The 27,779-nt window shown below is 42.9% G+C and overlaps 2 protein-coding genes across 4 annotated transcripts in view; both read left to right on the top strand.

Moving 5' to 3' along the window:
- prkd3 (protein kinase D3) overlaps nt 1–14,627 on the top strand; it is a 38,664-nt gene extending 24,037 nt beyond the window's left edge. Inside the window, exons 5-19 of one of the 3 annotated variants that reach the window (XM_085768327.1) lie at nt 44–201; nt 1,790–1,982; nt 2,094–2,171; nt 2,264–2,450; nt 2,954–3,077; nt 3,267–3,344; nt 6,817–7,093; nt 8,364–8,416; nt 8,863–8,935; nt 9,030–9,136; nt 9,608–9,769; nt 10,718–10,816; nt 11,474–11,741; nt 12,212–12,297; nt 12,960–14,627. In XM_085768327.1, coding sequence (XP_085624453.1) covers nt 44–201; nt 1,790–1,982; nt 2,094–2,171; nt 2,264–2,450; nt 2,954–3,077; nt 3,267–3,344; nt 6,817–7,093; nt 8,364–8,416; nt 8,863–8,935; nt 9,030–9,136; nt 9,608–9,769; nt 10,718–10,816; nt 11,474–11,741; nt 12,212–12,297; nt 12,960–13,133 — 2,117 coding nt within the window. In that variant the 3' untranslated portion in view covers nt 13,134–14,627. The remainder of the gene's footprint in view (nt 1–43; nt 202–1,789; nt 1,983–2,093; nt 2,172–2,263; nt 2,451–2,953; nt 3,078–3,266; nt 3,345–6,816; nt 7,094–8,363; nt 8,417–8,862; nt 8,936–9,029; nt 9,137–9,607; nt 9,770–10,717; nt 10,817–11,473; nt 11,742–12,211; nt 12,298–12,959) is intronic. The other 2 variants (XM_085768329.1, XM_085768328.1) reach the window with 2 other exon arrangements.
- A 9,925-nt stretch (nt 14,628–24,552) lies between these two features.
- foxa2 (forkhead box A2) lies at nt 24,553–27,118 on the top strand. Its single transcript, XM_085768387.1, has 2 exons — nt 24,553–24,809; nt 25,509–27,118. Exons 1-2 carry the CDS (start codon nt 24,738–24,740, stop codon nt 26,685–26,687), a joined length of 1,251 nt encoding a protein of 416 aa, XP_085624513.1. The 5' UTR covers nt 24,553–24,737; the 3' UTR covers nt 26,688–27,118.
- Nucleotides 27,119–27,779: the final 661 nt, after the last annotated feature.

Raw genomic sequence — 27,779 nt, 5'->3', positions numbered from 1 at the left:
AGGTGTTTTGTCATTGATGCCATCTGTGTGTTCCTGTTTTAAGGATGTGGGCTAAACTACCACAAGCGCTGCGCCTTTAAGATCCCCAACAACTGCACTGGTGTCAGGAAGAGACGACTGTCCAATGTCTCGCTGCCTGCGCCGTCCCTCTCTGTCCCCAGGCCGGTACCTGCTGAGAATGCCGTGGTCGTCCTGGAGGAGGTGAGTCCTGATTGGTTGGAAGTATGATTCATAGATATAAGTAGACAAACCCTAAACTATGCAAAGTAACAAAATACAATAAAAAAGAAGTTTAAAAAAAAATCCTGCTTATCTTCTGAATGAGGGTTGAACAACAACAGTGGGGCCAACCCTGTAATCACAAACGTCTGTGACTGCCTGATAGAGCCCAACTCCAAATGAAGTTTTCCCATTGACTTTCATTGCTATTTCAAAATGAATTGGCTCTATTAGGGGGTGTTTTCATTCATTTATTTATTATTATTTATTATCTTTTATTGGACGAACCAGGGAGGGAGTCACAAGTAATGTTCTGTACTCTGTTCAGTGAGACGCTGAGAGGGGGAGCAGCAGTTTGATTCCCAGACAGAGACTGTGCTCTGTGAGAGTCAGTATAAATAAATATGGCCAAAGTCACAGCAGATACTTTATCTTCAACTTATGTGTTATGTGTAGATGTTATAAAATCAGGATTCTGGCAGCAGAGCAGAATTGTGGAAAAGTTCAAAGTTAAAGTTCTGAATCACTATATCAAACTTGACTGACAGATTAAAAACATATAAATGAGAACAGATTTATTGGGTATTCAACTGTATTAAAACATTGTAGATGTGAGCACAGAAAGAAGGAAAGAAGCAAACAGATGAATGTCTGAAACCAGCTGACACTAGGCAGAATGCATCCGACACAATGACGTCAGTTATTTACAGCAACAGTTTTCAAGTCAGTCTCTCTCTCTCTCTCTGACACACACACACACTGGTCCAACCAGATACTAGGTTTTCATCATGTCTTGTTTATTCTCACGCACACAATCAGCTGGCTGGAGTTTTGACATCATCCTAAATCAGACTGGAAGCCAGGTGGATTGGCCAAGAATGTGAGGCAGTCAATCTGCATGCCGTTAAACGTTTCTAAACTTATCAAATTTGGCTCTTTTCCATGGGTGAATCTCCTGGGCCCTGTTGTAGAACACCACTGATGCAGAAAATTGAATTGAGCTGCGCTGAGCTCTGTGGAGAGATCCTTAGCGAGGTCTTATGAAACAGCTTTTTGCATAAGCCCACACTGAAAATTCTCCTCTCGTCTGTGTCCCCACGAAAGGTCATCAGGAAATATAATTATGCTAATGGCATTAAAAGTCCATTGAAGTCCAAGTTTACGTATTTGCTCACTTGCTGGCGAAAAAACGAAGAAAAAAGAAGCTTCCTTCTTGTTTCTGTCGGGAGCTTCCAGACAGCTCGATTTATTCATATAAAATCAGGAGCAAATGCTCATACATGGTAAAACATGATAAATCTAATAACCTTATTCCGACCACTGGGATCATGTAAACTATGCACAGTCATGCTAACTCTGAGCGACTTCCTTTTCCACTGGTTTCTTTCTCTTCTCCTGCCATGTCATTATTCACTCTGTCTCTCTCTATCACTCACATACTCCCTTTGAGGCTGCTCTTCCTTTCTTTCCCCCCTTTGCCTCCTTCATGCATATGGTTTTTAATTCTTCCTAACATCACTCCATCTTTCCCCCTTCTTTTTTTCCATCCCCTCCAAACCCCCCCACACAGCAGAGGTCCCATCAGGAAGCCGGGAAGCGGATCCTGTCCTGGAGCGGCAGGCCCATCTGGATGGAGAAGATGGTGCTGGGACGGGTTAAGGTGCCGCACACCTTCGCCATTCACACCTACACTCGGCCCACTATCTGCCAGTACTGCAAGCGTCTGCTCAAGGGCCTCTTTCGCCAGGGCATGCAGTGTAAAGGTAGGATTACATACAGTATGAAGAGAGTGGGGGCTGATTTTACAATGTTTTTTTTGTTGCAATAATTCACTGATTATTATCTGTTTTTGTGTATTTTTTATTTATTTGTAGACTGCAGATTCAACTGCCATAAGCGGTGTGCATCAAAGGTACCGAGAGATTGTTTAGGGGAGGTGGATTTCAATGGAGGTGAGTTCTACGCAACATTTCACAGTCACAGTGGCTTATCTGTTAATATTTCTGATTTCAAACATTTATCATAACTTCATGTACATGTGCAGAGCCAGCCAGCCCGGGCCCAGATTCAGACACTACCATGGATACCATGGAGGTGGACAGCAGTGATATGGACGGTGGCCGAGGGCTGGACGACCCAGAGGAACCGTCGACGCCAGATGAGAGAATGTTCGACATGGATTCGCCCTTCTTGGATAGAGAGAAGGACGAAGAGCCCATCAAGACAATCAGGTAAGAAGATACTCATGATTCACGTGTTGTTTGCCCTCATCCTCTTTATGGCGTGTTCATCTCTGTAGGTGGCACTGTTTACTGTAGCCGTGGAGCCTGTCACTGCTCATCCCAGCTTCCCCACGTCTGTTTTTTCTCTTATTATTCTGGACAAGTTCAGTGAAGACTGACAGGGGAAAGACATGTAGCAAAGGTCACCGTCCTGATTCAAACCGGAGACTTTGTGGTTATGTTTTAAACCACCAGGTCTGCCTGCCCAATTCCTGTGTTTATCCTACACCAGCAGTGTTACCACTGCTGCAAACATAAAATGCATCACGTCCTGTGCAGGAGTTCTGTCAGGAAAGACCCACCAGACACCGGCTGCTTAGAAAAGCAAACATAAAAGGTTTCATTAACCGGACTGCAGACGAGCTTCTTTCATCACACAGAGCTCTAAATCAGTAAGCAGTTGTGATATTAATCTAAAAAAATCTCTTTTTTATCTGTGTGTGTGTCTCTAGTCCTTCCACTAGCACCAACATACCTCTGATGCGGGTGGTCCAGTCCATCAAACACACCAAGAGGCGGAGCTCCACTGTAGTGAAGGAGGGCTGGATGGTTCATTATACGAGCAGGGACAACCTGGTAAGACTGATAACCTCTAAAGCTCAGCAGAGGAGGCCAGTCTGAAATGGGCTGTGCTAAGCCTGTATGCTGGGGGTGAACAGAAGGTATTTTGCTCGAGAAACAACTATCTTATTCGACTGAATGCAATATTGGCAATCATCTAGCATTGAGACTAATTTGGTGTTTGTTTGTTTTCCCCTTAAACAGCGGAAGAGACATTACTGGAGGCTGGACAGCAAGAGCCTGAGTCTCTTCCAGAACGACACCGGCGCCAAGTTCTACAAAGTGAGCATAAAACTGTCATCTCTGCCTTGTTCTTGGAAAACTCATGCCTTGTCCTCCGGAAGAAACACACAGCTACATTTTGTTAAAATGTCAAGAAACTGAGCCGAATAATAGAAGTGGATTCAGCGTTGAGTCCACTGTGATGATATCATGGAATCCTCACGTACTGTAGCTCCTCAGCTACACTACTACTGCACTTCGTAAAGGAATAGTTCACCCAAAAAGTAGTTTTTTATTCCTCAAAGTGCATCTGGAGACCAGTGAGGGGGGTTCGTAGTCCAATGAAAACTTTATACGAGAGTCAGTAGTGCCCGACAAAAAAAGGTCCATAAAACTACACAAAAACCTTGTAATCTTCCTCCATACTGCTCGTCCGCTGCAATCCAAGTGTCCTGAAGGGATGTAGTCCAGAGTTTACTCAAAAACAACATCATTTAGGACATTTTTACAGCCTGAACAGTCCTGTAGTGAATTTGCCATGTCAGAGCGCGATACAGGACTGTTTAGGCTGTAAAAATGTCCTAAATTATGTCATTTCGAGTAAACTCTGGACTATATCCCTTCAACACTTGGATTGCAGCAGACGAGCAGTATGGAGGAATATTACAAGGTTTTTGTGTAGTTTTATGGACCTTTTTGTGTCTCATATAAGGATTTCATTGGACTACAAACCCCAGTCCCAGGTCTCCAGATGCACTTTGAGGAATAAAAAACTACTCTGGAGTATTCATCAGCATGAGGGTGAGTCAATAAAGACTGAATTTCATTTTTTGGTCAACTATTCCTTTAACACAGCGAGAGTTTCCACACTCATAGTTGACTAATGCCTGTCACTCTTCTGAGAGCTATGTAAATAAAATCTAAGCAGTGTAAATCTTTGTGACTCAGCACGGAGGGCTGTCGTGTTGCAACTGTAAACTCATAAGGTCAGTTTGGCTCGGTGAAATTTCCCCTGTGGTTTTTCACCCTGCAGCCTGGTCTCTTCCCTGTATGAAGTGAAAGGACTCAGTCAGTCACAGTCCCAACACGCAGCCACCGAGTATCAGGTCAGACGGGACATTTGAAGGAGTTTTGATGAGAAATTCTGACTGCAGGGATCCCCACCTGAAACAAAGTCTCACCACGTGGCGTGCATCGTTATTAAAATGAACTGATGTCTTTTGTTTAGATTTGCCTTTCTCAATCCAAAAAAAAAAAATCCCATTGAATTTGATCTCGAGGTATCTTGCGCAACCTTATCTCGCGAGCCGGCGGTGGCCCTGAGAGTGAATCAAACGCTGTAATTTAGTCGTGTAAAATCAAGTTGTGGAGAGTGTGTGACACTTCCCGCTTAGTGCCAGCACCGTAGTCAGTCATTACACTGCCGCAGGGGCTTAATAGCGCAGTAATTACACACTGAGTGAGGGAGGGAACTGCAGCCTGCAAGGTAAAGAGTTCCACATGTGTGATGTGTGGTTGTTTGTGTGTGTCTGTGCACGTGTGTGTGTGTGAAGGTTGGGGAGGGTTGCAATCATTTTATTGTTCATGTCGCTCTGTATGTTTTGAAACTTTAACACCTCTTTGAGCTGTGGTCAGAGCTGTGTTACAGTGGGACGGTGTGTAGGATGTAGTAGTTTCCAGGGTGAGAGCCAGCATGTGTGTGTGTGTGTGTGTGTGTGTGTGTTGGAGGGGAGGTTTTGTTAGCAGCTGTATCTGCAGTTCTTCTTTTCTTCTGTTCTTACTGTCTCTCTTTTTTATTCTGGTTGTGAAACGAGCGTGAAAACAAAAAAGCCCCTCACCCTTCTCTCCCAATTACTCTGTCACACCCTGTGTCTCCTGCCACTGCAGCCCGCGGAGAGGAAACCTCAGTTGGGGACCGACTCCTCAGGGTGTGTTTACAGGCAGCTTTATGTGGTTCTTTATTATCAACTTGGCCCTCAGCTTTGTTTAAGAACCTTCAGGAGGCTAATTGAAGGCTAGCTGTCAATGGCGTCTTTTCGTGCTCAAAAGTTTTGGTCTGAGTTCCAACCGAGCCTGTGAGCTCCAGACTCTGCAGCAGAAGATTTTTATCTATGATAGATAACGTGAAATGTTTTCCTGCACGTTAAGTAGAAGAAGGTTCTTTTGAGGGGTTTTTCATTTCAGAAACCGCAGAGTCTCCATATGCTCAGTGTGGATTTGGGGGGGAAGTCGCCGGTCTTTGGTGTTTTCCTTTAATTTCTCTGAAGTTCCTAGCCCCGCTGCCGCTCATCAGTGTGTGGCCACTGTCCCCCCCCCCCCCTTTCTTTATACCTCCAATCTGATTAGTGGTGGTCGTGCGGTGGCTGGCTTGCCAGGGATGGCAGCCATTTTCACCATTTGGAAGCCATAACGGCTCCTCGTTTGAAGAGAGGAGACCCCTGTATTTGTGGCTTTTCTCTGAAGAACCTTTTATGGGGTGAGGGGGCTTCTCTCTGTCTCTGCCAGATTGAGTCCTGTCACAATCAAACCTTGCACACACACACACACACTAGCTCACACACTTACCCCATAGAAGAACGGCAGTGCAGTTTGCCGTGGCTTCTCGTTTCAGTGGCTAGCGGTAGCGCCGGCGGCTCGTGCTCAGATGGGGCCTCTGGCTGGCCCTGCCTTGTAATCAGGCAACCAGAGCGCTTCGGCCGCCGCAGGGCCCCCGCTCACGTGACCCGGCCCCGCTAACCACAAGCACTTCATCTGATACTCTGTGGTGAGCCACGCGGAGGGGACAGCGTGTGCCTCTGCGAGCCCCCATTGGCTGGAAATTCTGTGTGTTTTTTAATTTTTGACCCTCCCTCCTCTCTTTGATTTGACAGTGAGCATGAAGGGGAAGGGGGGGACTTTTAAAGTGTGCACTGCAGCAACTGTTCATTCTGTATCTGCACGTAAGAGAGAGAAGAGGAAGGTTAGAGCTCGGATTATTTAATCAACAGCCCAGCAACTAAGTGTGGAGACTTTTGTGTGTGAGTGAGCTGCTACTGTTTCACTGTTGTTTCTGTCATGTTGTTGTGTAGCTGGAGCACTGCATCTTTAGGCCAAGCAGTTTTCTGCTCTGATGTCATTGTTTGCTTCAGTTTCTTTCAGTGAGGTGAAAAGTGATGTAATTTTTAAAATGTTAAAAAAAAGTTCAACATTTTTATAGGAAACAAACTTGTCAACTTGAAAAAGTTGGGGAGTCTTTATTTATTATTTATTTTATTTATTCATTTATATTCTTAATCCCTTTTCATTTATTTTTATTTGATATTAACCTTTTAAACCTGTATTCATCTTGGTAAGATTATTGTATCATTTTCATTACATTTCCCCTGTGTGTTTAGTTCCAGGTGGTGCCGGACTACTTTAAATTTGTTGAAGAGTGGTTTTCTAAACACACAGGGTGCGGAATAAAATAAATGCTAAGAAAGAAAGTGAAAGCTTCCATTTTTGAGATCTTATTCATCACCCCTCTTCTCCTCCTCCTCCCCCTCAACCACAGGAAATCCCTCTGTCCGAGATCCTCCAGGTGGAACAGTCCAGAGACTACAGTAACCTGGCGCAGGGCAGCAACCCTCACTGCTTCGAGATCATCACAGCAACAATGGTCTACTATGTAGGAGAGAACAACGGCAGCCACTACCACAGCCCCGCGCTGGCCGCCTCGGGAGTGGGCATGGAGGTGGCCCAGGGCTGGGAGAAGGCCATCAGACAGGCCCTGATGCCCGTCACCCCCCAGCCCAGCGTGGCCAGTGCTGCTGGCCAGGGCAAAGACCACAGTAAGTAGGAGAAGATATCACAGCTCTCTCACTCTCTGAAACTAACAATGAGCGAATATTAAAAGTTTCACAAAAGGGCTTGAGGGAGAAATTTGATCATTTTCACATATCTGGTTTTAGTGGTGAAGATGACTGTTGTTTCTAATATACAGAAACGAGGGAAGTGACAGGAGTTGGTTGATACAAGAGTTAGCATTTCCCGTTTCAGTGATATCGCAGGGTATTTCCTGCCTCAATTTCAAGCCAAAGCACCTACTAGAGCCACAACAAAGAAAAAAGAGCCTTGACTGTGTTCAACATTTTGACATTTGTCCACATCGAAAGAAGGGCACCGCAAACAGATAAAAAATATTTCTATCAACTTTCGAAAGGAAGGGAAAGCCCTGCGCTCATGTTTGTAGGCCAAAGGAAGCGAGGCTGTAAAGTAAGTCTCTGTTTGACAGTGGTGAAAAATGTTTTGACATGACTGTGCAGAAAGTGAACCTCGCTCCGTTTTCTCTAATCAAAGAAGTCTTGGTCCTTAACATTAAAGGCAGGGGGAATTATGTCCAGGCCTGCGGACTATCATTAGAGGCTCTTTGGTTAGAAACTGATTTATAGATTGAAGATCCACATGAGAGTCATGCCCATTAGCAGCGAGGGGCTTTTCAGCATGTGCATGACATTGGAAAAAGAGGCAGTCACAACAAGCTGAGGACCTGAAACAGAAATTCATTATGTCACTTTTGAAAGCACTTTGCGAAATGACAGCACAGCATATAAAACTCCCTGTGCTGGCGTTGTGGGCAAATTGACTCGTACATGATATTAATAATTTATCCGCAAATGTCAATGTCATTTATGTGATCACTTCTTTCCAGGTTTAAAAGTCAATTTCTGCATTAGCTCAACATCATGTTTTGTACTTTTTTTGATTTGTGGCTCTCTGTTCATTGAGCAGAATTAGACCCTGCTGCTGCTGCTGCTGCTGCTGCTGCCTAAATTCCAAGTTATGAAATGCAATGCATATTTGCACCACTCTGTCACACATAGCTTCCCAAATCAATTTTATAGCCAATTTATTGTGTAATAAAATGCTTCATTATGCGCGGCTGTGACTTATTGCGTGCAGCTGTGATAAGAGGGAAAATTGTTGAAAAAAACAATAGTAGTATGTGAGCAATGTGCCTCCGACTACAATCACTTCAGGACTAACTGACTGCTTTATGCACTGGTAAAGTGGCGCTTTTCAGCTTTTGAATGTGGAAACATCATGTGTTTTCTCTTCCAGAAGAGCTGTCCATCAGCATATCTGTGTCCAACTGCCAGATCCAGGAGAATGTGGTGAGCAAGGCTTCTGTTTTTTTTGTTTTTTTCCCCTCTTAGACACTGTTGCACAATTTCCCAGCAGAAGCTGCACTTGCATGCATGTGCTATTACAGTAGCTGTTGTGGTAACATGAGAAATTATATCCTACCGTGGCTTTTACTAAAACCTCTATTGGAAGGTTTTTATTCAGCACGAATGGGGAAGCTGCAGACCCTTTTTTTATTTTTTTTATTTTATTTTAGTTAAGGAATTTTTGTCTCAGTTCCACTTCTGCATTGAGTGAAAGTTAAATATTTGGCAATACCAGAAAACATTTTGGAAGAACAGCAGTTAAACCAGGCTTTAGATGATGTAACTGTTACTGATTGCCAATGACAGCATGGAAAGTTAACTGAATGTTTCCACAAGTAAAAGGCAAAATATGATGATGAATGAAGTAACAGTGCAAATTATGTGTGTAGGACATTGCATCGGTGTACCAAATATTTTCTGATGAGGTGCTGGGGTCAGGCCAGTTTGGCATCGTCTATGGAGGTACGTTTCTACCTGCTACATTCATTTTATTTACTATAGATCCACTGTAGCTATATTGAAGTTATTTATTTGACCGTGTCCTGTCTTATCTTAGGCAAACACAGAAAGAGCGGCAGAGATGTGGCCATCAAAGTTATCGACAAGATGAGATTTCCTACAAAGCAGGAGAGCCAGCTGAGGAACGAGGTGGCCATATTACAGGTAATGATCACAAGCCACCAAACAGCTCAAGTGATCAGTAGCAAATCAATGTGATACAGAGGACATGTTACAACAGGTACTCTTTGTTTTGTCTCTATGTCAAAGTTGTATGAAAGGAGAAAGTTTGAACTTGTGAAAAGAACCACATGTAGTGGTAACATAGCGCACACAGGACTGGGTTAGGATGAGGATCTTTTTATTGGAGCAGAGCAACACGTTTGGCCTTGTGGCTTCTTCAGGCTCAGTGAGATTTTTAGAAAACGGTACTCAGATTTGTATAGGTAATTGAACAAAGAAAAAAATGATACAATACTATAATCAATATTCAAAGGCAGAAGAGTACCATTGCAACATATAATTATACAGCAAATTCAAACAGCAAGGAATATGAAAATATCAGCACAACATCTACTACTAATAATCAGCACAAGAGGAAGTTTGAACTTGATGTCTTTATCTGCTTCTCCTCAGAATCTGCACCACCCAGGTATCGTCAACTTGGAGTGTATGTTCGAGACGCCAGAGCGGGTCTTTGTTGTCATGGAGAAGCTGCACGGTGACATGCTGGAGATGATCCTGTCCAGCGAGAAGAGCAAACTGCCCGAACGAATCACCAAGTTCCTGGTCACACAGGTCTGTGCTTCACCTGCACACGCTGACGAAGTAGAGCGATCCACGGCCTGTTGTTAGTATATTTGCTCTGAAAGCAGCTAGGCCTGATCCAGTAGATCACAACATGTGTCACTGCCTTTCCACACTTTATACTTTTAAATTGCACCGTCCTTCACCACATGTTTTACATCTTATAACTTAACTTTCCATCAGCGGTTTCCTTCAGTCTCTCTGTATCTTCCCCTCTCTTTTTCGGGGTGTGTTTGCGCCCGCTGTCAGTGAGTCTGTGCTCCTGCTCCAGGGCCTGTTTATTCTTGTGGTGAGCTGATTTGTGTGTGTCGGGGTGGGTTGATGGGTGGGTGGGTTGGTGGGGGAGTTGTTTATGGGATTGGTCTGCATGGCATCACGGCCTCCTCCCTGGCCGTGGATTACAGCCTGCAGCGGTGGCTTTGTGGGCTGATTAGAAGAGCAGCAGGGCCCTGGGCCTCTGCGGATCCCGGGTCCCAAACAGGAGCGGGACCATTAACAACGGTCCCATTAGCTGCGGCGGGGGCCTGGCTCTGATGTGGCCGGGAAGACTTCTGTCAAAGCCAGGGTCAAGATAGGCGAGCCAGGCGCGCTGTGGTTTTGGTGCAGGGCCATAGGCAGACATGCATGCAGCGGCGGTTTATGCCAGCACTCGTGAATATAGATGGGATGATGAGATGAGATCATATGTCTTTATGTGAAGGTACTGGTCAAGATGGAAGTATTTAAAGGCATTAGCATGCTTATACTGCTGTGATTTTTCCACATGGCAGCACCATCAATTCTACTGCATAGATTATACAAACATCACTCTGTTTATACTATATGCTGTATACATTGAAATATTTAGATTCTGGTCTGAAAAAAAAAAAACATTTTGATGTATTGTCATGTGGATTTTTGGAGCTAAATCTGTGCTTTTTGGACTTTTTGTTGCAACAGATCCTGGTGGCCTTGAGACATCTGCACTTCAAAAACATTGTTCACTGTGACTTGAAGCCTGAGAATGTACTACTGGCCTCTGCAGAGCCCTTTCCTCAGGTAATAAAAGTGTATATATCTATATTTTTGCTCCAACCATATGTGTGTGTGTGTGTATGTATATATATATATATATATGTATATGTACAGTGCTGTGAAAAAGTATTTGCCCTCTTCCTGATTTCTTACTTTTTTGTATATTTGTCACACTCAAATGTTTAATATAGTGCCTTGTTATACACGTGACTTCTCCAAGTCAAGTGTATAACCTTTGTTAGGTTATACACGGTTACTTTTTATATAATTTAATATCATTTATATCATATCATTGTTATGTTAGCTGCTGGACGATCTGAATTTCCCTCCTAGGGATTAATCAAGTATTTTCTACACTATTCTATAACCCAAGTAAATATGAAATGCAGTTTTTAAATGATGATTTCATTTATCAAAACTATCCAAATCTATGTGCCCCTATATGAAAATGTAATTGCTCCCCGTGTTAAATCATGAACTGTGATAACCCAGATTTTTTGGAAAGCTGAATCTAGTTTCACCATCCACACCCTGGTAACTGATCACCTGTTGAATCAAGAAATCACTTCAATAGAACCTGTCTGACAAAGTGAAGGCTGAGAGATTTCAAAAACCAGCACATCTTAAGAAATTCAAGAAGTTATACGGTATTAATCATGTTTTTTTTCTGTCTTGGTCCAGGTGAAGCTGTGTGACTTTGGCTTTGCCCGAATCATCGGTGAGAAGTCTTTCCGGCGCTCTGTAGTGGGCACTCCTGCTTACCTGGCTCCAGAGGTGCTGCGCAGTAAAGGCTACAACCGCTCCTTAGACATGTGGTCGGTGGGAGTCATTGTGTACGTCAGTCTGAGCGGGACGTTCCCTTTTAATGAGGACGAGGATATTAATGATCAGATCCAGAATGCTGCCTTCATGTACCCACCTACACCCTGGAAGGACATCTCCACAGAGGGTAATTTTTTGTTTTCTCCTTTCGTTGTAAACATCCAAATATTCACTAACGCCAGTGCTCTAATCTGAGAGTTATGATGTCCTCCACTCGCAGTGTCCTGGTTTTACCTGTAGATTGGTGTCAGAGTGATACAGAGACATGCAGCCTCAGCGCTATCCTCCCCACCTACACGTCTAGATCGCCTGAACTTTTCTCTGACTTTATCTTTGTCTGCGGTCGAAATGAATCACTTTGAAATCTCCCCATTTAACCAAGCTGCAGCTCCGCCCACATAGAGTGGGAAATGTAAAACAAGGTGAAACAACTGATAGAGGTGTTGATGCTAATGTGTAGCTAAACCACCTCTGTTCTTGTTGTTGATACTGATCAGTCTGTCTTTTCCTGTCAAGTCAAATCATATCATGTCCTGTGCTGTTGATATGAAATGTTGTAAGAAGAGTTTATTTACACATTATCTGTTTCCCTCACAGCCACAGATCTGATCAACAATCTTCTCCAAGTCAAGATGAGGAAGAGGTACAGTGTGGACAAGTGTCTCAGCCATCCCTGGTTACAGGTGACATTTTGTTTTATATTTGACCCTTTAAATTGTCACAACACTTCTTAATGTTTTCTGTTCTTAATGGGTTCAGTGTGTATCACACCGTCTACTCGCTGTCACAGTGCAAACAGGAACTGGTAATGCCTGATTCTTGAGACTTCAAATGGTGCGAATACAGGCATCCAAATGTAGGTCACAAGCTGACTTGTTTGTAGCGTCATACTTCCTGCTTGCACACCCTAAGCATTATGGGAACTGTAGTTCACCCCAGATATGAGTAAAACAAAGAATAACAACAGAAACAACAGAACTTTTTTTTTTTTTTTTGCAGTTTGCATACTCAGAACTAAACTCTCAACCATTCATTTACAGATGGGAGTTGAAAACCTGTTGATATATAAACTCAAACTAATTCCATTTAAAATTTAAAATTGTAAACTTTCTGTAAAGCACATTGAGTGACCTCTGTGTATGAATGTACAGCTATATTTGATATAGATAGTTGGGTAATAGATCCAGAGCATATACAATATTTTTTTTTGTGATCAACTTTTTATTTATTTATTTACTTCGTTTGCTTTGGTGTAAAAGCCACCAAACAGTCCATACATATACAGAGCATAATAATATTGATGTAATGAGGACAAAGTACTGACTGAATTGTCTCTTCTCCTCAGGACTATCAGACATGGCTGGACCTCAGGGAGTTTGAGACACGGCGAGGCGAGCGCTACATCACCCACGAAAGCGACGACGCACGCTGGGAGGAGTACGCAGACGAACACAGTCTCATTTACCCCAAACACTTCATCATGGCTCCCAACCTGGACGACATGGAAGAGGACCCCTAGTGGCACGAGAGGGGGGGACTTCCTGCCACCACGTGTGTTGAGGACAAAGATTGTCACAGGGACTTTTTGCATGAAGCTTTGGGAGCGGTGGATTTTCCCTCCTGGACTGTTTTGTTGTGGAAACAGAGAGAAGCTGATCAGATGGAGAATAACTCTCCTGGGGCTTTAAAAGTGGGGAAATCCCCGACAGAAATCTAAGCATGATGCTCTGCTACAAGCAGCAGGCCGGTGGAGATGCGTGCCACAGAAACGCATTAAAAAAAAAACTGTCAGGAGAGAGGCGTGTTCTCCTCTCCTCCTTTTTGCACAAGGTCAAAACATTCCATGGATTTACTCAAGAACTATCACAAGCCAAAAATACTCAAGGTGAACTTTAAACTTTAGTTAACGTACCTGTAGTTCTGATTAATATTGAGTAATAATATGGATCTGTTCTTTATGTGAGAGAGGAGATCAGAGCGAGATCTCACCCCAGGAGTAAAGGGCACTTTTCACAAGGGATTTACAGCCTGAAAATCAAACACATTTGAGTTTGTTCTCATTTCCAAACTGTTTGTGAGTCTGTCCTTTGGCATGAAACTGGAACTATCACATGTATTTGTATGTTTTATGGTTGTTTTTTAATGTATTTAGTAATTGTGGTAGGTTTTTGCACTATATTACCATTGAACATAGCAACTGAATAGAAACACTATTCGCTGCTACAGAGAGCAAACAGCTTTCAAGTTTCCGGTCTTGGGTGCAGAGCGTTAAAGAGTGTTAATCACGCTATTATACACACTATTGGCTGCTGTGTCACAAAATCCTCAGCAGGTATTTTCAGCCAACACGCTGTCAGAGTGTCATGATCTGTTCAGTGGCAGCTAATAGTGTGAAAGTATTATGAACTGTTCCCTGGAGAAAGTGACAAACAGACCCTAACCAAAACACGTCAACAAAAGGTGTCTCCATACTATCTGTCTGAATTAACATTGTTCATGTCATAAGTGTTAAAAAAACCACAACAGTGAACTTTAACTCAATGCAATAATGGAGCCGATACCTCTGTTCAAGACAACCTTAAATTCAACAATGGACTCTGTGTTGGAGCATCATGTGTCTGTGTACCTTTTTCTGTACTTATGCAGTATTTTTGAATGTGACGCCAATTCTGAAGTTTGTGTTTATGTTGCTCTGTAGGTATCCAAACCTAGATTTTCACATAGAACAAAAATATCAGTGTCCATGCTCCTGTTTGTTATGTTGTCGGGACCATTTCGACAGCCCCCGGCTCTAGACAGTAGACATAGTAGAAATTAAGTATAATTACAGTCTTGTTCACATGGGAGTTTATAGTGCTACAGTTGTGTAGTTTGCTTTATTGGTGTGTTTTGGGAGTACGTTCCTTGTTTCCCGTTGTCCTTCCCCTGTCTTTGTTGCCGCTGGATTGGCAGGTGTCAGTGTTTTGTATATTTCAGTTCATACCAATGGAATAAAAAAACCCATCTTCTTAAACTGAGAATGAAAGTTTTTCTTCCAGCCCCGCTCATACACCTGACTTTGATACATTTTGGATTGCAGCACCCCGGCATGCATGCATGCGTGCGTACACAAGTGTGCGTGCCCTGGCTTGTAGTTTTTGTGTATATTGCATCATGATGTGTGAGTGAGTGTGCGTGTGTGTGTAGTGGTTTCACGTGTCAAATCCCATTCTCTGCAGCTGGATGTGATTGTTGCACCACACCGAGCAGTTTGCCGAGCCAGTCGCTCACCACAAGCGGAGTAATGACATAGTTAAAGAGGGAGGTGGTGGTGATGTGGGGGTTTGTGGAAGACTTTGAAAATCGCTCAGGATAAATGCTATCACGGAGTCCCTTCAAGTATCAAACATGTGTTCAACTCCAGCCATATGAATGAAAAAAGTTTCATTCCTGCACTGTGCTCCTGAATGGGCCTATTGTCTGAAGGTGCAGTCCACCATAAACTGCAGAGGATAGACAGCTGTCGTTAATTTAGCGACTTCTTTGAAGTGTGCTTTCCTCGATTCCTTACCCAGCGTTACTGTAGATACCGACTGACCACTGTTTGCAATCATGGCTAGCCTTATTGTAGTGCTATCTTTTAATAGCCACTGATGAGAAGTTGAATATACTATTTTTTTCTCTCTCTTAAAGATACAACACTGCTCTCCTGTGTCAGTTAGTCTGAATGATTTCAAGATGTGGACCGTCTTAGCCGGCCAGATGACCCCATTAACCCCAGAGACATTAGAGTCTCAACAGGCACAAACACTGCGGCTCTGTTAGAGTTCACTGAGTTGATCCTGAACAAAATAAATACAAACTGACCCACATAACTTATTTTAGAGTAGCTGTGTTAGTCAGATGTAAGTGATACAATGTGAGAGTTGTGTCTTCAGAGATTAGAGTGAAAAGGAAATGAGAAATAGCGTTGTGGGGAAATAAGGTGCAATGTCTCCCCCCTCTGGCTGGATGGAAGTGTAAGATTTTCAATTGCTCATATATTTCCCAAGACTTCATGCTGTTTTTCCCCCATTCAGAACAATATTGTACATGTGTAGGGGCAAGGTTTTAAAGTCTAGAATGTGTTTCTTATATTGTGAGTTAACATGAATGTTTGGTGTTTATTGTGCAGAAAGATATGGAGCTTCACAATGGTCAACTGTTTTCACATCAAGAAGAACAAAATGTCCTTGAGACCGTATTCTGTCTCAGTTTAAGGGGAGCATGATTCTGTGACATTGAATTTACTTCAGCACCAGTGGTCTGCAGCTTATACACGAGTGACATGGAGACTTGAAACCTTCAGCATGTGGAGACTTACATGTAATGGGAAACATTATGTATCTAGTTATTTAAAAGTAAAGGTAAATAAAAAAGGAAGGGGTGGTTTTGTTACAGATTATTTCTATACATAACTAATATTACATTCAGGGGACCTTTAAACTTAAAAGGATAAAAGCTGAAACACTATTTACAGTCACTACTTCAAATAATGCTCTCTAATAGCATAACATAAGATAACACACTTTTGATTATATAATGACGGAAAAGATTCAGTGTATCTTATGACATAATGAACCGAGATTATGAAAAAGGAAAAATATTAGGAACATACAGCCCCATGTGTGCTTGTCATATTAATAGATATATAATACACCACATCTTTCCTGTAACATAGTGTCATGTGGGGACAACTCATACACAGCAATTCTCTGTGCTACCAGAGGGTGTCACTCTCTGTAGGTGAAACCACTGAAACTGCGAGGGAGATTGTGAAAGTTTCTCAAACTGGATGTGTGATGCAACACTTTGTGATCCTTAGATGGATTAATGAGTCATTTTTGTCCCCGTACAGATTATCAGAAAATGTGTTATCTGTCCCACATTTGGAAATGACCTGTAAACATCTGATTACAAGAAAGTTTCACATGTTCTGAGTGGATGAGCCAAAGAGACCACTTAAAAAATAAAAAAAAACACACACACACACAAGGGGTTGATGTGCAATTTACATAAACGGAGGCAGTGCAGTCAGATGTGTGTCAGGAATAACATCTGTTGAAGGATCAGAGACAGCGATCTGTCTTTGTTGCCCTGATCCTGTGGTCTGTGTGTATTTGTCGAGCAGCTTTGCCTGGTAGCTTCTCGGCACTTCTCTCGTCACCTCAAGGGGAGGTCTGTGTGTCACGCATCCTTGTCCAGCGCCTCCTCTCCTCTCTCCTCTATCCTCTCTCCTCTTTCCTCCGTGTCCTCCGTTTCCCCTGCTTCTCCTCTCTACTTCATGCTGGGTATCCATGGGCTCCAGACCAAACAAGCAAACAAACAAACAAACAGAACAACAGAAAAACCCATCACCCAGACAAGGTTGGTCTGGGCTTGGGGGAGAGAGATGGGGGAGAGAGATCTTGTTTACTTTCTGGGCCAGTTCCATTTCACTGTGATGGCAGAGAAGGCCTCCCAGGACACGGCTATCCACACTTCTGTTTGACTTCCAGCGGGGATCAAGGTGGTTCTCAGTCCGCACTGACACATCATCTTCTGACCCAATACACAGCTGGCTGCATCCATGGGCCGGTAGCCTTTACCTAAGCTGATCCTGTTCTCTTCAGCTGTGGGCCTAGCCTTTCTGCGAGGGGACCTGATGGTGTGGCATTCAGCTGGTGGCCTTTCATCCTCACAGTGCTGTCTGTCAGACATGACGAGCAAATAGTCACCCATTTGTTGAGTATTACGCTACGTTTTCAGCAAATGTTGACCTATATCAAAATTGATGAGCTGTTTTTCACAATGTGTTGTTTGAAATTTGAACAACTAAAATGTGAACTTTGTCAGTTCAATGCTGTCAGCCCACACACTACCCAAACTGTTTTACTTTTTCTTCCTGTGTCCTTGACAAAGGGCTCAAGTCCTATGAAACACTATCTCCAATCTCTAATACAATCTTAGAACACCATGTATTTGTCCTATTGTTTTTTTTTTCCACATTGGCGAGCCCAGCTTTCAATCCCTCTACATGTGCAACCATTGCTCGGCGGCCTGAATCACTGGAGTGGTGTGTGTGTGTGTGTGTGTGTGTGTGTCCGTTTGCAGGGAATTTCAATTGATGCAAAGTCAAGAGTTTTAGACTGTGTATTGCAGAAATAAAGGTCAAATCTGTGTGTGTGTGTGTGTGTGTGGTGGCTGGTCGGGACGTCAAGTCACCCTTTTGTTGTAAAAGCTGTGGCGGGAGGAAATGAAAGCTGGAAACGGTTTCCTGCTCTGGGAAAATGCAGATGAGCTATATAGGTATGTTTGATTTGCTGACTCCAGCTGTGCCTGGTTAGAATTCCCCTGACCCATCCTGTGGACCGGTTGCTGTGTGAGGCCACATGTATATACCCCTGGTGCAAAGCAGGCAGGCGCAATACGCAACCTACCCCTCCCTCTCTCTACCCCTGCCCTGAAAGGACTGGCCATTGAACTCTCAGGCAAGTGGCAATATTTGCTCACCTGAAATACACACATCTTGCCAATTGGGGTCGGGGTGGGCTCAGGGGACTGGGGAAGGACCCCTTGATGCAGCTGTGGCCCGGAGAAAGACCAGACCAGGAAGTTCTGTGGCTGGAGGATGGGAGGGGGCTGTCTTGGCGGGGGGTTGTTTAGCGGTGGCGGCCCCATTGTCTCTTAAAAGAGGCAGGGACCGTATTTGTTCGAAGCTGCAGGAGGCTGATGAGGTGCTAATCTGTTGAGTGGCTGTGTCATTGGACCTCTGTTCCCAATAGCCTGTTAGCTGTCAGGGCCTGTAAAAAAGGCAGAATTTACGGGCCCCTGGCCAGGACTCAGTCATCGGTGTCCACGGGTAAGCAAACACAGATTGGACACTTATGTTGTTGCTCTGGTAGGGCAGGCTTTACCACCAGGCTTCTGCATGGGGGTGACACGTAGGCAGCCCCCTTTTCAGCCCTCTTCATGAGCTGTCGGCCCCCTCTGTGCTCCTCTGTAAACACTACAAATTAGCCATCTGCATATGGATGGGCCCTCGGTCCTTACAGGAAGGAGACAACCGCCTGGTAGAAGGTAGAAGATATAAGCTCGGCTCTAATGTAGACCAGATAAAACATTTTCCCCCTATCAGCTTTTAATTTCTATCCTCATGCATACGAAACACAAAGATAGCACGTTCAGACACGGGGATTGGAGATACGGCAGCACTGAGTCTCTGCTCAAGAGAGTGTGAGATTTTGTTGTATATGGTGCTTTGAAGCATGAGAATAATGAAAGCGAAGGGCCGGCCAGTTGTCTGAGATGGGCTCGGGTCAGCAGTCAGACGTAATCCCAAACTTGAATTTCCCCATCAGCCTGGAATACCGATAAGACAGCAGCAGATATGAACCTCACTCACTGAGTGACTGATGGAAAAAGGAAATGGAGCAAAAGCCTCTCTCAGATGTAGAACTGAGATGTGCGCGCATGTGTGTGTGTGTTTGTGTGTGAATGTGTGTGTGTTTTCTCAAGAGGCCTCTCAGAGATGGTTAGAACCCCGGCACATTTGAGGAAATTGACCATTGTGATGATGAGAAGATAATGTATTGATGATTATTTCATAACGCTGCATCTGATCAAAGCCAGATCAGAATAGTTGATTCATTAATTTAACTGTCATGTAGCATCTGAAGTCAATTAGGATTAGAAAGACCATCGCTGATTCAAAACTCTTTAATCGTCCGCTCAGGTTTGCCCTCTCGTCTGCGCTGACGGGGATCTGACAGCATGGCGGCCGAGTGTAAACGGCAATAGCTCATCATGGATTATGGCATGGGCTTGATTGTAGTGATATTTAGACACAGAGCTTCCCATGGGAGCCTGGCACTTTAATTAACATAGCACTACTGGCCCCCCTCCTGTTTTAATTGCCTTCAGTCTGTGATTAAATGTGTATTGACTCTGCAGTTGGTCCACTAATGAATAACAATGTGCTGATTTGGTGATATTAAATCTTTTGGCTCCAATACACACCCCAGCCATGTTGCTTCGGAAAAGTTCAGACAGAGATGACAAGGGTGTAAGCAGATGTATACGTCACAGCTGGGGTGTATAAACCAAATAAAACACACAACATAATATACATAGACTGTTTTGGCCTTTTCTTTAAGCTTTTCCAGAATTTTAACACAATTTTGACAGATAAATACAATCAATTATGTACATAATTACATGTTGTATAGTAAATGTTTTAACAATGCACAAAACTGCATGGGCACCATTTTCTAAATAGATGCTTTAAAAATGCCTCAGACTAAATCTATTGTTTCTATATTTTTTGGTGATCTAATTGTGAAAAACTCATTTGGCAGGTGTTTATTAATTCAGTTTGGTAATAATACAGTTATGAAAGTCAGTCATAAATTATTTAATGAATGTCTGCCACATAGTCTCCAGTTATAAATGTTAATAAGTTTAAAATGGATCTGATCCTTATTATTTGCAGAGTGTTTTTCTTTCTTTCTCTTTTTAAATAGAAAATGGTCCAGGGAAATTTTCACAATCTAGCAACCCAAAAGTTGCTAACATTAATAGTTAATGATTGCTTTATGAAGCATTACTAAATTATGTGTCAATGATTTGATACATTCATTTTTAGAAATGTTAAACTCAATTTTCACCATGTGAGCTTCTAAATTCTCCGCTTTAGTGTAGATGCATTCTTTAGTGTCATCTGATCTGAATCTCTAAGGATCCCACCTTCACTCTACTCCTGTGGTCCAATAGATAAACTGTCACCTTATTTGATAAATGAAGGGCAGCAGTCAACATAGGGCCCTTTAACATGACAAGCACTGAATCTGCAGTGCCCTGGATACAGTCAACATAAAACATATCGAATGGCATTCCTCACTCACATTCCTCTCAATATCAAAAGGTGCATATTTGAGGATATCCTTAGTGCGTTTACGCCTGTGTTTGCGCCCTGACCCACTGGGGCCAGTGCAATAACTTTGGACTACCTCCCACTGCATCTCGCTGCAATGACCACTCTCAGTTTTTATTTAGCTGGCTTGTGTGCCTTCCCAGTCCAGCCGCTTTTCAGATTCATTTCCAGGTAAACACAGTGTGGCCAGCCACAAACCTGCAGCCAACAGGCATTGTCACAGCTGTGGCAGATAATGGCAAGTCCAAACTCCAGCCCGGCTCTGGAATGTTTACTGTCACCACAGGCAAGTTGGCAGCAAACATTTTTTTTTCCAGCACTTTCTAAGAGGAATACTCTCTCGTTATTAATTTTATTTTGATGAATTACATGCTTAACCCTTTGCCCTGTGCTTTTTTTGTGTCTGTGTGTGTGTGACCTGGTGCATTCAGAAAGATACAAAAGCTCAAAAAAGCGACATTCTTAAGTGAATCTTTAAATTTCAGTTGGGGGGTAAAGGAAAAAAAAAGCCTTACTTTGAAAGTTGAAACTTAAAGTTAACACATCCCTGCCAACAACTCCTGGGTGTTTGAAGGAATGTTCGAAGAGTTCCGCCTTCCTCTCACAGAGCAGAGCAGAGGGCAGAGAGCGCCCTGTTTCCATCCCCCTGCCCTGCACCCAGGAGAGAAAAAAAACCCCTCACAGACGCCAACAGCATCTTTACCACAGAACTACGCTTTGTGGTGTCATGCTCATATACTCATGCAGGTGTCTGTGCTTTCACTTCTTTAAATGACTCATTAAACTTTCATCACCTTGTGTTTGCCCTTATCATAACCAGTAAAGGAATGGCAGCGGGATGTGTGAAAAGTAGCACTGATCATCATTGAGGCCAATCAACAAGAGCAGCAGAGATGTTAGGGTATTGCATGCAGCTCTGGGAGATCTGTCAACTTAACAGCAGCACAGTGTTTGTGTGACTCGTCCCTCTGAACACAAGCAAATGCAATTTTGGGAAGTACGCGGTTGTGAAAGCCTGAGCTGAGAACACAGTGACCCACAATGAGAGCAACAGCAAAATGTAATGAATGTGATAATCAGGAGCTAATCAGTGATTTGACCAGAAACCTACATGCTTTTCTCTGTTGTCATTAGCATTACATTTTCACTGCACATTCAGTTCCTAATCTTATTCTATATTCCTATACATACACAGCTGTAATATAATCATGAGACAATTTTATATTTTGCATTGCGCTTTGGAGATTTTATGAAGAAACATTTCCAATAGAGACATGTCCTGCTTATTAAAAATAAAATGCAAAAAAAAAGCAAAACATTTTTTCTCAATGTTTGTCAGAACATCTTTTGACATAATTTGCATTTCATTACAGTCAACCTCTCATTCAGTTACAGGCTGTGTGTTTGTAGCCATGGTTATTATACTAATATATTATGATTGCAAATACAGATGAGGGGGAATTTAAATATCATCTTGGTCCCACTCAATCTATGTCCTCTGTACACACACTTTATAATTATATTAATTTCTGTTTAAAAAAAACAAACAATTGCCACATGAGACAGAGTGACATGTTCTCTAGTATGTGAGCCATGTCAAAGTGACACTGACTCATGTCCTTTTGTAGTCCAGGAGAGATGTTAGAGATGTTGCACAACTTTCTTGTACCCCATGTAAAAAGATATTTGTTTATGTATGACTAGACACTGAGTGTATACTTGGTACACACACAGAAACACACTCAAACACATACACACACTGCTCCAGAGCATGAGTAATAAATACACACAGAGTAGGGTGGTAAAGTAAATGGAGCTGGCTGAAGTTTTTGTTTTTAAACTAAATCCCAAAATGTGACCTTCACCCATGTCAGAGAAGTCCAGCAGGTTGATGATTAACTGCGGAATTAGCAACATGTCTCATTCAGGAACATAATGTCATGCAGGTCAAGGACCATTTTAGAGGACTGAGGGCTGAGGGAATAACTATGTGAAACACTCAAATTTGGGGATTTTATTAACAGATTTTAAAAGCAGTTGTAGGTTTTTGGTCAGTTCACACATTTAAAAGGTGTTTTTAGAATGAAAATGCATTACCTGTATAACACTGTCAGTCATAGATGAAATATGTGTCAAATAGATTTGCTATTTCATTCACATGTAAAATTCTCACATGCATTATTCATGAGTGAACTGAGCATTTATTTTGGTTTTATACGCACATCCCAACACATTAGATAATCCTCTACAAATAACACTATATGTATAGGTAGCCTATAAAACATAAATAAGTATTCAATTGTTATTATTTTATTTTGAAAATTTGAATCATTAAAAATAATAAAAACTACAAAAAGAAGACTGAGGAGGTGAAGCCGAGAAAGCGCAGATTTGAGCATCTCCAGCTCCACCGGTGCAATCCCCAGTCCTCAAACACACACACGCAGCGTTTTCTCATGATCTCATTTCCAAGTTAAGCAGACTCTGTTAGTCCCTCGTCAACACGACAGGTTTACTCGCCTTTACTAATGGGGCTCTATACTGATAGTTATGCTCTTGCGTAAATATGCAGTCAAATAGATGTACAACTACTGACACGTGGCTGGCACCGGACTGCAGCCTCACCTTGATGTTTGTGTCACACAAATACTGTACAGACAGGCAGAGGAGGCCTCAGCCGTCTGTGCTCCTGTGGGTTGAAATGAAGTTTCATTATTTAAAGAGTGTCACACAAAAAAAAAAACAGCAAGAGCAACAGTGAGTCTAACTTAAGCCTGTATAAACCTTATACTCAGCTCAGCAAATAAAAAGGTGGGTAAACACTTTGTGGTTTGATAACCTCTACACACCTGTTTACTGTGGCTCACATATATTATTTTGTTTCCATTGAGAGTCATAAATTCGAAGCAGGTGAGAACAATTTGCATCGATTCTAAAATGTGTGACGGGAGTTTTCATTGCAATGAATTGTGCTGCCGGTTTTTTGTGTGCCACAAACACTGAATCCAGTTAGAGACAATAACCGAGAGAGGGCGCTCTGAAGCTGCGTCTGCCATACTCTAATTAAAACATTTAGAAACAGTAACTCGCACATCCAGGTCAATAAAGCAGAAGAAAAATCTTGTCTTTTCACAAATAATAGTGACATTTTTAAGGGAGAGGGGAATGTGGCTGCTCTTTTAATAGGTAGTGAAACGGGTGTTGATTATTTTTTTCTATTCAAAACATCTGGGGGCAAAGTGATGAGAACAGCTGGTCTCTTGGCATCACTTGAATATTAACCCATTTCACCAAAGGTGCTTGAAAACATCTAAATGGAAGCTCCTCGTGCACTGCAGCACGTGCATTCGTGCATGCAGGCCCACATCAGTCTGCATGTGACTCTCTCAGAGGTGACAATAATCAGCTGAATATGCCTAACACAACCCTGCCAGCGTAGTACTGTTATTAATGAATAGGTAGCCTACATTTAGGTAAAGTGCATTCCAAATATATCCACTTTTATGCGTATTTAATTTATAATGTTGGTGCAAAAATAATAAACTGTTACATATGTAGGCTAAAGGCTATAAATTCCTTGAAAACAATAAAAATGGAATATAATTGCAGCTGAGTTGAAGCAGAATAAGCAGGCTATACGCTTATTGAGGATGTGCGTAATGAAAAGCACACCAAGGAAGAGCGCCAAACATTCCTTTTATAGCTCACCCTTTTTTTTTCTCCAGCTCGAGCCAAAATACAATAAGATTAGTTTATAATGAAGCTTTTCATATGAAACTGTTCTTTTCATTCAGCGCAGGTGTACAATTGGGGTGGTGGTGGTGGTGTAGGGAGGGTGAGGGGTGGTGGTAGTGGTGTTGGTGGTGGGTGGGTGAGGGGGGGTGAAGCTTGAGGAGTCTCACATCTAGGTGCGAGGAGATTATTCAAATAGGGCCCAAGGCGTAGAAGTAGGGATTGGAGGCTTGCCTAGCGCACAGAGCTATATCACAGCGTTAACAGGCAGCACGGAGCGTCATTTGAACTCCAGTCACTGACAGACGCATTTCACGGCTGGCTCCATAAGACACACATGCGCCAGTCCTTGACGAAGGGGACACGCCGACGACCCAAACACACTCAGTGGTCCCCAGTCACCTGCTATTAGAGAGACTTTGGGCTTTTCCTCTGCTGGGAGACGCTTTGTAAAAGTCCTCCATGATGCTTGGAGCAGTTAAAATGGAAGGACACGATCACACCGACTGGAGCACCTACTACGGAGAGCCCGAGGTGGGTACCTTAAATATATATTTTTTTCCGTCTAAAGCCGATCCCATTTTATACAACTCAATATTAGCCCTGAGATAATATTAACTTTGTGATCAAATATTGACTTGAGGCGCCTCCAAATCCTCCCCCATCTCCACGCAGCGCACTATCCTAACAAAGTTGCTTGACATGTAGGGGGGGAAAAACTTTTCCCTCGGATTATAATTTGAGTCTATACATATCTTTACTGAATCAGATTATTTTTTTGTCATGTTTCCACTCAACAAACACCGGGGCTGTTTGATTTCGCGGAGATTGATTCAAATATTTGTGTTGCAGTCGCTGGGAGCTCACTCACATTTTAGTTTCATCTGCGTCGTTGCACATTTTCAGCGGATTGTTTAATTTCATTGACTTGCTCTAACTGTGACTTTAGACGACACGGGTTCTCTAAATAATAATAATAATAATAATAATAGTAGTAGTAATAATAATAAAAGGCTTTCTGACCATTTCAACCTTCACCAGCCTCTGAACATTTAAAAGAAGCCATTATCTTTATATTATTATGAATTGTTTTATTTATAGTAATAATAATCTGTTTTTATTCGCCTAAAAGAAAAACTATTCCTTATGTGCAGTAATTGCAGTTGTGTTGAATTCCTGACTGAAGCTTGTGCCAGATGAAACTGACGAGTTCCTCTTTCCCCTCACTGACAGTGTTACACCTCGGTTGGCAACATGAACGCGGGCCTGGGAATGAACTCTATGAATACCTACATGAGCATGTCCGGCATGAGCACCACTGCCAACATGACGGCCAACTCCATGAACATGTCGTACGTCAACACGGGCATGAGCCCCTCCATGACCGGCATGTCACCGGGCACCGGAGCCATGAACGGCATGGGCGCAGGCATGACGGCCATGAGCGCAGCCCTGAGCCCCAGCATGAGTCCCATGACCGCGCAGCCCGCGTCCATGAACGCCCTGACATCCTACAACACCATGAACGCCATGAGCCCCATATACGGACAGTCGAACATCAACAGGTCCAGAGACCCTAAGACCTACCGCAGGAGCTACACGCACGCTAAACCCCCGTACTCCTACATCTCTCTCATCACCATGGCCATTCAGCAGTCTCCCAGTAAGATGCTGACGCTGGCCGAGATCTACCAGTGGATAATGGACCTGTTCCCTTTTTACCGACAGAACCAGCAGCGCTGGCAGAACTCCATTCGCCACTCTTTGTCATTCAATGACTGTTTCCTCAAAGTGCCCAGGTCGCCGGATAAACCCGGGAAAGGCTCCTTTTGGACTCTGCACCCGGACTCTGGGAACATGTTTGAGAACGGCTGCTACCTGCGCAGGCAGAAGCGCTTCAAGTGCGACAAGAAGATAGGTGGCATGAAGGACAGCGGCCGTAAGGGAGGGGACGGCGGCTCCTCTAACAGCAGCTCCGAGAGCTGCAACGGCAACGAGTCCCCGCACTCCAACTCCTCCTCCAGCGAGCACAAAAGGTCCCTGTCAGACATGAAGGCGAGCCAGGCCCTGAGCCCGGAGCACGCCGCCGCCTCCCCGGTGTCACAGGGCCAGCACCTCATGTCTCAGCATCACTCGGTGCTTGCGCACGAAGCGCACCTGAAGCCGGAGCACCACTACTCCTTCAACCACCCCTTCTCCATCAACAACCTCATGTCCTCGGAGCAGCAGCATCATAAAATGGACCTAAAGACTTACGAGCAGGTGATGCATTATTCCGGCTATGGCTCCCCCATGGCCGGGGCTCTTTCCATGGGCTCCATGGCGGGGAAACCCGGTCTGGATTCTTCCTCCATACCTGACACAACTTACTACCAAGGCGTCTATTCCAGGCCAATCATGAACTCTTCATAAACTCTGCTGCCCTCCTCCAGATGTGGACTTTCTTTCCCTTCAATTTGTACATTTGTAAAAAAAAATATAGAGTTTGTGTACAATATGTATTTCAGATATTTTTGATGTTTCCCACCGTTTTAGTTGTCGAGTTTGTTAGTAGGCTTATTATTTTGAGAAAGGATGTTGATAACAATAATAATAATAATTCAAAGTAACGATAATGTGACGAGATCTGTTCGGAAGTCGGCTTCAGGAATGGACCCCAAAGACAAACAGAAACTTGCTGTAAAATAGCCTCCATCCGCATCACTGGATTCCTAAATGAATTTAAATGCCTCGCAGGATTTCTTCAATCATTTGTGTGATTCCTATTTATGGCTTGTATATGTGTATTCTTGTAGTGACAAGAACAGAATCTATATTAAAGTGTTATTGTTTTGTTTTCTGAATATGACGATGTTTGACTAATTATTACCATTATCATTATTATTAAGCAGCAAAATTAGCAGTAGTGTCGGAAAAACCAGTTGTTACTGGGGGTGGGTTTTAAATGATTAAACCAAAAGCAGAAAAGATTCAAAACAAACATTATTTTTTGATTATAGCTCACTTTACATTAACAACTAAAAACTACAATTTATGAGAGGAAGATAGAAATAAGGACAGCCTAACGCTAACCCTATTCAATTATAACATGCATATAATGCAGTCTATTTACACATGATGCTTTTTACAGTTATTATTATCATCATTATTATAACTACTACTATTATTATCTTTTCACGTATTTATCTTTTAATTCTGATGATAATGCGTATCCACGTGCTGTTACATAAACATGTGTTTTCAGCAGGGATTAATCGCTTTGCTGGACAACACTGAATACAATGCTAACAATTTGTCATTTAGAAAATGTCAACAAAACAAACACACTCTCATTAATCCCAAACATAAATTGGGATATTTATAGTGGGGGGAGATAGTGTGTATCCACCACATCAACCGCTTTGAGATATTCAGGGAGGGAGTGATGGCGATGAGGAGAACAGAAAGCAAGCTCAGAAAGGGAAAAAGCCAGGCAGAGGTATAGAAACCCTATAGAAATATGCT

The sequence above is a fragment of the Trachurus japonicus genome, chromosome 22 (genome assembly GCF_045865225.1).
Source record: "Trachurus japonicus isolate A0001 chromosome 22, Traja_1.0".
Taxonomy (NCBI): domain Eukaryota; kingdom Metazoa; phylum Chordata; class Actinopteri; order Carangiformes; family Carangidae; genus Trachurus; species Trachurus japonicus.
The sequence above is the reverse complement of the archived record's forward strand: the minus strand, read 5'-3'. Positions and strand labels throughout refer to the sequence as shown.

Bases quoted from the DNA above. Each gene is read 5' to 3' on its own strand.
- foxa2 (XM_085768387.1), top strand. From the start codon at position 24,738: ATGATGCTTGGAGCAGTTAAAATGGAAGGACACGATCACACCGACTGG. The intron at 24,810-25,508 runs GTGGGTACCTTA...CCTCACTGACAG, and splicing joins CCTACTACGGAGAGCCCGAG to TGTTACACCTCGGTTGGCAA.